Source organism: Eurypyga helias, unplaced genomic scaffold, assembly GCF_000690775.1.
Source record: "Eurypyga helias isolate BGI_N326 unplaced genomic scaffold, ASM69077v1 scaffold1917, whole genome shotgun sequence".
Lineage (NCBI taxonomy): Eukaryota > Metazoa > Chordata > Aves > Eurypygiformes > Eurypygidae > Eurypyga > Eurypyga helias.
Genome location: NW_010263542.1, coordinates 105,382 through 117,606, shown reverse-complemented (window position 1 = coordinate 117,606; position 12,225 = coordinate 105,382). Strand labels below are relative to the sequence as shown.

The window sequence follows — 12,225 nt, the reverse complement described above, 5'->3', positions numbered from 1 at the left end:
GTTGAACAGCGCTGGTCACAACATCAAAGCCTGATGAAAGCCACTTTTCACTGCCTCCACTTGGACACTGAGCCTTGACTGCAACCATCCAGCCAATTCCTTACCCACCAAGTGGTCCACCCATCAAATTCATGTCTCTCCATATTTAGAGACAAGAACGTTGTGTGGGACAGTGTCAAATGCTTTGCACAAGTCCAGGCAGACTTGCGTCAGTTGCCCTTCCCTTATCCATCAACGCTCTAATCTTGTCGTAAAGGCCACCAAATTTGTCACTCATGATTTGCCCTTAGTAAAGCCATGTTGGCTGTCAGAGACCACCTCCTTATTTTTTATATGCCTTAGTATGATTTCCAGGAGGATCTATTCCATGATCTTGACAGGCACAGAGGTGAGACCGATTGGCCTGTAGTTCCTTGGGTCTTCCTTTTTTTCCCTTTTTAAAAATAGGGGTTATGTTCCCCTTTTCCAGGCAGTGGGAACTTCACCAAACTGCCACAACTTCTCAAATATGATGGACAGTAGCTTGGCAACTTCAATTGCCAATTAAATATATGTCTTAATGGAGTATGAAGAGAAAGAAGTAAGCTTCAAGTAACTCTCAGTTCCTACAGTTCAAGTACTTTCTAGATCAGAGTGCTAGAAGCATTGCACTTAGGAACCCAAAGTACAGCCCTATTCAGGGTAAGTTTCCACTAGGTGAAAAGGCCATAATGAATTAATGCATTGGAAGACCAAGCTGAATACTCACAGCCTTATGGAAAGTAAGCAACAAACTACAAATACATAAAGCATACCAGCATCAAGGAAGAGGAGAGGAACTGTTCAAAGACACCTAGAGAATAACAGCCACAGGCAAACCCGAGACCAAACATGAGAAAAGTACTTTTTTTTTTCCCTCTTAAAAAAACCACCACAAAAAGGGGAAGTCATACAGAAGCCTTCTATGGTGAACTGGGAATTCCCATCATCAAAACTCAAAACAGCTTCACTGTAATCAACTAATCATCCACAGTAGCTCTAAATGCTGCTGTAAAACAGACAGAGAAGAGATTGCAATGCACACATGTACACAGGATACAAGTTTAAGACACAAAAAGCTACATATAGAGTGAAACCTTGCAATTACCTTTGGTTCAGATTAATCCAACAAGTGTTCATCTGGTCAGTAGTTTCCTTCACCCTCCTTGTGTCATCGTCACGATACTCTCGAAGAAGTTTATTAGAGAGATCATTGAACGCAGCTACCGTGATGTCACCTCTATGCAAATCCTGTACTAGCAGCTAAAAAGCAATTCCAGAATAAGACATAAGAGTGAAATAAAAATCACACCTTATTTCATATTATGCATTTAATCATACTATACAACTCTCTTTTTTGCTTTAAAAAAACACAACAAAACACAGAGAATGTGCCTATTTTTCATCTAGAAGAAAAATCTTAAAATCTACAGATACTAAGTGTCCTGACAGCGAACCAATGAAAACACAAATAGGTGAGGAAAAGTAACATTTGACAGAACTTCCAAAGGCTAGAAAAATCCTCTTCCATAATTTTGGTAGCACGAATAAATTTAAATTATTATAATAGTGATATAAGCAGCAGCTAAAAGTGGCATAAATTAAGTGGACAGAATGAGAATTTTATTTCATTGTTTAGTGGGGTTTTTTTGGTTTTAAATGAAGAAGATACATTAGATGCATTTGCTTATTGTGGCAGGATATTCATAAGGTGCCTTGACCTTACAGGATCCTGAACTCGGTATCATTTCTAACTGAAATAATACACATATAGATGTCCAGTTGTCTCTTACAATCTCTGTATGTTTGGGCACAGGCTTGCTTTCACTTAAGAAAGCAAAGCAGACCTAATGGTCTATTTCCAATCCCCTGCTCACAAACAGACAATGAAAAGCATGCAATTTTACTGTTTACAGAAATAGCTATGGATCAGTGAGGAATTCTCACCATCATACTCCCTTTTTCTTTCCATACCCAGCTGCAGCCTTGTCCCTTGACGAATATATATATATATATACCCCCACACTTTTTTAAACTCTATTATACCCCTCTTCTAAAAGCTGCACTGATAAGAGCTCCTCCTCACTGATTTGTCTCTTTAGTTCTCATCCTATGCCACCTACAGCCTGCACTTTTTCTGACAGCCACCAGGACAAAGGACATCAGACTTATTGATTTATCACAGCAGGTTTGCTGTGATATGAAAAGCAGACAAGATTGCATAGGAGTGGGGCGGGGGGGAGAAGTGTTGGATACGCCTAGCACCCATCAGAAGTGAAATGCAGGATAATTTTAAATAACTTGGTCAATTCCTGGATTTATTAAACTACTGTTAATAGGTTTCTATGAAGTAGTACGTGCTACATTCTGTGGCTGTATGATTAACCTTTTAGTGGCCTGAGATTCAAACATTTTGCATAATATCATTTATTTGACACTACCCTATAGTCATTTCAATTACATTTACAAAAAGACACGTGCCACCTGCTTCCCTCCCGGAAAGCGATTCTCAGGAAGTCCAACATACTGAAAAAATAGACAATTTAGAACATATGCCCAAAAAGAGACAGAATTGCCAAATCAGTCCTACAACTAAATTGTATATTCGCACATCAGTTGAATCCAGTAGCATTAGATAGACTCAGGATTCTAGAGAGGTGGTGGCGAGGAAAGCGTAGATGGTCTTACTTTGTTGTCTGAAATCTGTTTGGTAAGCAACTCCTTTGGGGCCTGCAGGAGCATACGCAGACGGATCTCACACTGCTCCATGAGGTGCTCCATTTCTTGCCTCTGCTCATTCCACTGCATGCTGTCCGTCAGCATGTACTTCAGCTGCTGCTGCCGCAACTCCACGCCATGCTGAGTGTTGTCCCACTGGTTCTTCACCTTCTCCACTGTGGAGGACAATACAGAGTATGAAAAACCTGAGGCAAACAAACAAGCAGCCATAATTATCACTTAATTCTCAGGACAAGAGGCAACCATTCTCAAATACAGTAGTTTCCATATTCAGTATTTTAGCTCCTTGTGTAGTTTGCACAGTCACAGGAGCAAATCAAAAATGCAGCTGTTTGGCTACCTCTTGTTGAAGCAAATCAGCATACAGGTTAACAACTGTTATTTCTGGAATATTTTACTTTTTAAGTACACACAGGTGGGAGGCAAATCTGCAGCAGCTGCACTGCAGAGACAGGCCAGCAGCAGGGCTTCAAGGAGTACAATTTTAGGGTCATGGTTACACCATCGGGTCATCTTTGTGCAGTGTAACTTAAACCAGTACAAACAAATAAATAAATACTGCTTAAACCTAGATAGCTTATACAAAGTGAACTAAGCTTTCCAGACCCCTGTGTGTAGTGGCACCTGTACTCCAATTTTTTGCCAAGGTAGAAACACTCCAGTAAGAACCCATTTTGGCACTTTTTTTCCACGGCAGGTTTCTACAGGCTCATATAAATTACACAGCACAACAGAGAAGTTATTGATCACACCCCATTTCCTTCAAGTATCCCATTCTTCTTCTCAATAAACAGAGTTACATTAGACAATTGATAAACAGGCTTTAACCTTTCATAAAGAAAGGGTGAAAAAGACAACATGACAAGAGCCTAGGACAAAAAAATAGTATGCCAGGGAAAGCTGTAAGTCTGCCCTCGGAGAGAAATGAGTAGTATCATAACTTTTTAATACTTACAGACCATAAAAAAGCATATTACTTGATAGTCTAGAGAGGTGGAAACAGGTTTCCCTATTACCTGTCATGACAGTTATTAGGAACACACGACATTGCTAGAACCAAAGAGTGAAAAAGTGAATGTAAATTAGCAAAAAAAAAAAAAAAAATTCTAAACTGGATTTCTTGAGTACATCTGTCCTCTGAGCAGCAATAGGTTGGCAGTATGTAACAGTAAGTACACAATTTTATTACTAAACTGAGACACTTGATACTTAGGTCACTTCAATCTTCCATAAAGTGAAAATGCCAAAGGTTGTGCTTAAGATAAAAACCACTTAAGTGAATGTTACCCTTTGTGGTTTTATTTTTTTTAAACCTATTACAAGCATACGGAGCCATTATGCTTGATCTGCTTGGGAAGATCTCAACTTTAATAGATTCAGCAACATTCCGTTTAGTTTCACAAAGCTCTCAAAGACCATGGCAGCGAAGCCCATTTGTCAGAGTAAGTCTATTACTGGTGAACAAACCCAGTAATCTCTGCAATAGAGATTCATCTATTTCAACCCACAGGCAACTTTTGGATTAATTTTAAGGCATTACATGGGTCATGCTGAATGAGAACTTAGCAGAAAGCTTCAGTACCCCAACAATAAATAATAATATGGGGTTTTATTTTTTAAAAAAAGTTACTATATTGGATAAAGAGTATGTTCAAAGGAAACCAACAGCTGCTGGGAGAAATCAGTGGTTTCACCAAAGCAGCAAAAGCAAAACCAGCAGGAGTGAAAAAAGGCTAAAACCCTGTGTGCTGGCTAATGAATTGCAGAGAAAAACCTCTTCTGTGTTTCGGCTCTCCCCACAAAGCCAGAAGGAAAAAATAACCCTGAGAAACAACGGCCGACAATAGCAACTTGGTTGAAATGGGTAGATATTTGATGTTTACATTCTACCACCATTATTATTATTATAGAAAGAATATTTCTTGATATATATTTCCCTACTAATGGTCAAGTTAACGCTACTCTCTGCACTGTTGATGTATTTCCCCATTCTTCAGTCTCCACTAAAACAGGACAGAAAGCAGTGAAATTCTTGGTAGCCTTAGCATTCAGTGGGTTCAATAGGTAGGTTCCTAGAAAAGGTTGTCAGGGGCACCAGTCCGGTATCAAAGGCAGAAAGATGGGAAAGAACTCCTGATGAGACTGTGTTTTTAATTCCTGATGTCTGTGCAGTAACTGGGAGGGAAGTTCCAGAGAAGGAAGCTTTTCACCACCTCTGTGGTCCCAGCTATTTGAGTAATTAGGCTTAATCTAACCACATACAGTAGGCTTACAGGAGTTTGTAGGACATCAGTGTATTCCCCTCAGTGTTTAAATGCAGTGCTTAAAGCAGTCCTGAGCTTCACTTTTCTTCAAAGAGCAAACATTTCTTTACAAATGTCAGTAGCAACAAAACCTTCAGTTTTTTCACGTTTCATGAAAGGTAAAATAGTCTTCATGTGCCTCTAGTATACCTACAGGAAGCTTCATCTGTGGCAGGATATCCAGCCTCTCTGTTCCCACACTGGATAGGCATACCTACAGAGGAACTCAACTTACCAACATACAGTTTTATTCCTTGTTCACCTTTTTTGAACGATCAAGAATGTTTTGTGACTGACCAGATCTTCCCTTGTTGACTGACTCCCATGGATTACATGGTTACTATCCTCCCAGAAGTTTCCACCTGACCCCTAGTTCTGAGTGGCTGCAAAACTCAGGCCCTACAAGTTGCTTTAAGCTTCTTTGGATTTTATCCCCTACCAATCCATAGCTCCTGTGACTCTTAGGCAGCAGATACTATCTCACCAGATCCTTTAACATTTCTGTGGGCTTTCTGTCTGATCCTGCTTTTATCTCCAGCAAGTCTTATGGACAGTAAAGAAATTCATGTAGATGCAGTAAAGAAAAACTACATTTGCATTTCCATTTGCATATGAAAATATATCTTCCCATTTTTACTTCTGTGCTATTTTCTGCTGCATTAATCTTAGCAACTGGCAAAGAACACACAGCCCCTTAGTTTCCAATTGTGTCAGTTGCATGTTTTCTTTCCTTAAGTACAAGTAAAAGAAATTTTCAAAGTGGAGAAGACACCATTAAACTGGAAACTCAATTTTCAAGTACATATCAGTGACTTAAAAGCTCTACTAACTCTCAGTCAAGAGGTTCAAAAGAACAACACAAAGTTAGTGTCCTAAGTCGACACATTCACGTTTTTCAATAACTGTTCAGTGCATCAAGGATTTAAAAAAAAAAAAAAAAACAAACCACAAAACAACCACACACATGATTAGTTCCTTTTATCAATAAATAAAAAAATCCTCATCCCTGGGTCTGTGGCTGTCAAGTAGCTTAAATTCTACAAAAGGTATTTTGAAATCCCAGCAAAAACATCTACCTTTGTACTTGAAAAAAATGGCCAGTCAAGAAAACAAGTCACAATTCTTGTTCCAGGAATCTTCATTAGACTGTTAGAGTGAAAGCCACTTAACTGCTAGGTTTTCAGTTTGATCAGGGAAGGCAACTTCAGTTAGGCTCAAAATCAAGAGTGTAAAAAGAGATACAAAGACTTAACTTTTTTTTTTTTTTTTTAAACTGCCATGGAAACATTCTATTTGCAAAAACAAAATGGAGAAACTTACATTTTTCTGTGATCACTGTCCTAATGTCTGAACTGGAAGTTTTATTTTTCAAATTCTGAGCCAACGTAAAAACAGAATCAAGCTGAGGGTGCCGCTGATCCAAATCTGCCTTTGTTATCTGTTGAGAATTAGGATATTATTTTTAAGTCCAAAAAGCGTAATTTAGTTAACATCATCTGTAATAATTGTAGAGAAAACAAGTATGTGTCACCACAAGTAGATGGCTGTTCCCATTATTACTGTAACTCTTGAATTGTCACAGTATTATAGCACTGTTTTAAAAAGTAAAAAGATTCTGAATTACAGTTACAGAAAACCCATAGCTGAAGGTTAATCTGTACAAACCACAGTTACCAGTCATTGTGCAATATTTTCCAATATCTATTTTTCTCTGTCCCATAACTTATTTACCCCTTACCAAGCTCTGATCATTTATATATATATATAAAATATAGGGGGGGAGGGGGGAGGGAGAGAGGAAAAGAGATATGGAGAAGGAAAAGAACAAAGAAGAGCAATGTTGTATAAAAAAAGGTAGTTATTTCACTATGGCAGTGTACCAGAAGCCAATATGACAAGTATTATACAGTAAAAATAAAGTATTTCTAAAGTTACTGTAGATCACATTATTCTTTCAAATTCCAGATTAGTTAGACACCCGCAGAAGCAGTTTGCACTTGTTTAGCCTGCAGCATTTACTCTACAGTTACTCATGTTAATTGATATCTAGTCACATAGAATGAACCTTAATGGTAGCATACATCTCACAAATACGGCCCTCAGTCATGGCTCAGCATAGCATGAGCTATCAACAGAAACAAACCTTTACCTCATAAGTGTTTATGTTACAACTTTTAATTATTTTAACATGTCTCTGGAAATCAGTTTAGACTAACTACAATAGAACAAAACTCACTAGAATCCACTAGAGAGTGGATCATAAAGGTGACCCTCCAAGCAAATAGGAAGCCACTCCAAAGTCTTCAGCATAAGCTTCCATACATTCCCAAAAACATATCATTTTCAAGAAGTATCCTCTACATGCCTTGTTTAAAACAGAAAAATAGCAGTGCCTAGCTCACACATAGCTCACACATGGACATAGGAATTAAAAGGAAATAGTAGAGGGGAGAGGAGTGTAATAGCAGGATTTTAAGTGTAATTTTCAAGTTACGCATTTACTGCAGTCAGTTTTTTCTTTTTTTTTTTTTTTTACACACACGTATTTTCTTTATTGAATGTGCCATCTATTAAACTATTAAAGTGTGATCCAGTTTTCCAATCCACTAGCCTTCACAAAAACACATACTTTCATTCGTGCAATAGTCCTATTGATCTCTTCAGTATTTCCCACGGTGACTATGTTTGACTTGAGCATCTGGTCAATCAATACCAACCACTCAGCCAGCTCAGTTGTAGTTTTATCCAGATCAGCAGGCGCAGAAAGTTCCAAAGCCTGCTGACTCTGAACAGGAATTTCCAATGAAGAAGATACTAGCACCACCTTTTGGACATCTGAAACAGAGTTTGGGGTTTTTGTTAAAGAAAAAAGTCATGACCACATGTGCAATTTTGGAAACTATAGGGTTTTTTTTTTTTAATTTTGCAACAGCATCTACAGAGAAAGCACACCAAAATCTTTATTTGAGGCATTTTAACCTACAGAAACTAAGTAATCAGACAATTTGCCTTTTTTAAAAAGAAAAGGCTATTAATTATTTCATTGCATGTCAAAGACTCACCCAAACGGTTCAACCTAAATACAAAACAAACAAGAATAAAACTGGAAAAATTACTTCAAATCTAACGAAGTGAAGCTAAACACTTTGACACGGAAGGGAATTGACCCTTAATAATCATACAAAACACACATTTTTTTTTTTTTTAAGATAAATGTCTAAAATTGTATTCCTTGCTTTTGTATTATGTGGCAGAAAGACTTTCCCCACACTTGGCTCAGAACTCACTGAAGCACAAGTCAAGCTACTGCAATAGATGCCTCATGGACTTGGCAATACACAACTGTCCTAAGGAGGGACAGCTGCCTGCTAATTCAGCCCCATCCTTTTCCTATCTTTTTAATGTGACACTGCAGAGAAGTGAGGAATGAGCTGAATGGTAAGATTTGCTCCAGAAGCTGTGTTTGGTTGTGTTCTGGTTCCAAGAAAACACTAAGCTAAATCAAGCTGGACCATGAACATTACACACTTGGCCTCAGGCAATGAAATACAGAAACTTAACTTTACACGCAACCGGTATGAAAAGAAAACAAGCTGAATCAAGGTTTTGAAAGGCTTAAACAAAAGTTGGGTTTCATCCTTTGAATTTTTTTTCCGGATGCAGAGTTAACTTATTGAAGTTCAAGCTGCAAATTCTTTCAGGCACGGCCTGTCTTCTTCACCCAGTTCTCTGAAAAGGAGACTTGGGCATCTTGTTTACACTCTGTATCTGATGACCTGCCTCCAACAACTTGAAAAGACAGCCAGTGCCAGTGTCTGATACAAGAATGTATCGTATTTAGACAGCTTCCCTTACAAGATTCAAGAAGATAAGTATCTAGCAGATGAGCAAGACATATATGCGTCCCTGCTGAGCTCAAAGGTGCAGAATAGCTTTTATTTATAGGACTGCAGAGAATCTGCATGTAGGGGATACTTTACAAATAATTAGCTGCAAGGAAATCTTCTCATGGATCTTAATTACTAATACACATGACCACAAGGCACAAATCCACAGGAAATCAGGTTGCCACAAACACATTTATATTTTGGGGTTTATTCTGTACCTAGTACACTGGCTCCTGCTGAGGAGTCCTAAGCTTTACTAAAACATTCCTTCATTTCAAAACTGCTAGCAGAGTCCCAAAGGACTCCTCTAATCCTGAACTGCAGATACTTCTTCCCTGTGAGGGTGACAGAGCACTGAACGGGCTGCCCAGAGGTGTGGTGGAGTCTCCTTCCCTGGAGACTTTCAAAAGTCACCTGAACTTGTTCCTGTGTGATCTGCTCTAGGTGATCCTGCCCTGGAAAGGGGTTGAACTAGATGATCTCTGGAGGTCTCTTCCAACCCCTACCACTCTATGAATCTATGTAAAGGTTCCCTCTCTCTCCCACAGTAACACGAATGTAGTTTCAGATACAGCAACAGCCAACATTTCTTATTCCCACTTGTCTAAATTCATAGGGAAGGTTTTCCTTTTTGGATTATTTTTGACTGCAAACAGGATTAAACTCAATACAATTGAGCACAGCAGAAGGACTGATCACTCACCAGAAGATTTTGTCTGCGTAACAAGATGAGACTGCCCAAGAAATGCCTCCAGTTCTCTCACTCTGTCAGGCACTTCCCTGAACACCTACAGGTCAGCAGAGAAGAATAAAAACAGTTAAGACAACCTATAAGAACAGCAAAAAAGTAAACACTTATTAAAGACAAAATATTCTACAATGTGCTTCCTACAGTGGCACACCTCACATACATTTCAATGAATTTTTTCAAGGTATCACTTAAAAACAATAAAAATGCCTAAAGGTACTCAGTGTTATTTCAATGCATTCCAGTGTCTTACCTAAATCTTGGAGAGAAATAAATGAACTGTTGTAAACAGGTTGTTTACATGGTTTAACTGCCCAAGCATCAACGCTATGACTCATTATTTGAATACGCTTTGAAGGAAAGACGACGCATGATTTGTGGTCATCAGTGACAGGGGAGTAAAGAAATAGGGAGTTAATGTAAAAAGAAAAAAAAGTGTTACCACTAACTCTATTGTAGTGAAGACAAATTTGCCTACTTAGCTTTTTAAAAGTTTTTAAGATGCAGTGATGGAAATGTAATATAGAAAGGAGGAAAAAAATTCCTATTTTCATGGCTGAATAGGTGAAAATAGGTGTTTTTTTTCTTTTCCTCAACTATCAAAAGCCCCTTTCCTCAGTAAATCATTACCACCCTGATCCATAATATAATCCCAAATAATTCTATTCCTTTTTCACTTGAATCTCCAGGCTCTGCTTGAAAAAAATCTGGTTATACTCCAACCACTGAGTTCTTTTCTTCTCTCATACTTTCCAATGACGCTGAACACTAGAGTTTCTAATATACAGCATATAAACTCAATAAGAATCCCAGACAAACTTGGTAAGGTTTTCTAAGTTTTACCACAGCTTCGTTTGTTTTCCTCTTAACCGCTGCAAACATCCAATTTTACTCTACTGCAAAGATTTATTGTGACTCGATTTCAAATTAACACATTACTGTTTGCCTCAAATAAGTGAAATACCTTTGATCCAGCTGTTTAAAAGAAATCCAATTTAAAAAAAAAAGAAATCAACAAAAAATCTAACCTAAACTAACTCATTCTGATAGAAAAATGTCCACCAGTGTTTCCATGTAGACATGGATTGGGGCATATTTCCTGAACATGCCTGCATGGCTTCCCAGGCACTTTATGTACATGTCACAGACACATGGAAAGGAAAACAACCATTCTGAGCACATCACTATATTTTTGGCTTCAGGTACCCAACGATGAAGAAATCCACACCTTATTCCACCTCACATTGAGGGACTGCAGGAAATTAGAAAGTTTGTCTTTTTCCTGAAGGTGAACATTTTTATCCAAGAGCACTTCAGGTTCAGTTCTGTTCAGCCATTCCAGTTTGTCTCTCTGGACTTCCATCTCTCCACTTAAGACCTAAAAGGGATGGAAGAGTTTTAGACAAAAGCAAAACGTAAACTTGCTTAAATAAAGGGAGCAGAGAGGAAGTTTTCCTTTAACTTCAGTATTTAGGAATTTCCCAGGAAATATATAACAGAAAAGCTTCTATTTTGGTTCCTATGCTCTATTTAAAAATTATTAAGACATTTATTCAAATATCAGCATTTATTGCTAACTGGAAAAACTCCACAGAACTGCAAATATCTAAGGTACCTACACAGCTTCATATCATGCACACTAATTCTCATCTCACATGATGCTTCTGTTTGATCACCTCTGGATGTACCATGTGTATCCAAAAGGCACCATCACTCAAAATCGTTGCCTGCTCTCATATTAGAAAGAATTAAAAACTAAGGGCCCACTCCTTACATGTATTATACAAGTACATAGTAGAACACTACAAGGTACTTTATTCTTAAAGAAATGTACTCTGAAGGCATTTAAAAACTAAATGCTAGGATTCTCACTGATTTTCAATGAACTGTGCTATCACTTGCCCATATACCACCAGCACTGTGGAGTAGGAATCACGAATTTTGTCTTTAAAGCACTGCAATAAAAAAAATTTGCAATGGCAAGTACACATCACATTTATCCACCACAGTATCTATACAAATCTCTGACTTACCGAGGTGTCATAGTGAAGTGACAGAACACAGGCCTGGAAGATCACTGAACCCTGCTACAATAAGCACTATAGCAAATAGTGTCTCTCCTAAATTTGCAGGCATCTACCCTAAAATAATCACTTTTTTTTAAACACATCATATTATTTTCACTTGGAGGCTGCTCTAGAAGCTCTATTTAGAAATCTCCTCCTCATTCACAGATGGTATTTACTACTGACTGACCAGTTAACATCTGTTATTCCCACTTCCCTAATAGCAGCTTTTAATAATAGCTCATCTTCCCTACATTTTCTTATTCTCATCATCATATCCCTTCTCATTGTTCTTTATTTGACTAAACAAGGTAAGTTGTTTGTCTTGTTTAGTCACCCCACAGCAGGTTGCAGGAGCTGGTTTTCCTCTCTACTCTGCTCTTGTGAGACCCCACCTGAGTACTGCATCCAGCTGTGGAACCCTCAACATCAGAAGGATATTGACCAGTTGGAGCGAGTCCAGA

The 12,225-nt window shown here is 38.2% G+C and overlaps 1 protein-coding gene across 1 annotated transcript in view; it reads right to left on the bottom strand.

Moving 5' to 3' along the window:
• Positions 1-1,122: 1,122 nt before the first annotated feature.
• Positions 1,123-12,225, bottom strand: part of UTRN (utrophin) — a 105,716-nt gene continuing 94,613 nt past the window's right edge. The window contains exons 44-49 of the mRNA XM_010156065.1: positions 10,924-11,073; positions 9,651-9,735; positions 7,690-7,895; positions 6,381-6,498; positions 2,707-2,912; positions 1,123-1,281 (exon numbers count right to left, since the gene is read on the bottom strand). Of these exons, the coding sequence (XP_010154367.1) occupies positions 1,123-1,281; positions 2,707-2,912; positions 6,381-6,498; positions 7,690-7,895; positions 9,651-9,735; positions 10,924-11,073 (924 nt within the window). The remainder of the gene's footprint in view (positions 1,282-2,706; positions 2,913-6,380; positions 6,499-7,689; positions 7,896-9,650; positions 9,736-10,923; positions 11,074-12,225) is intronic.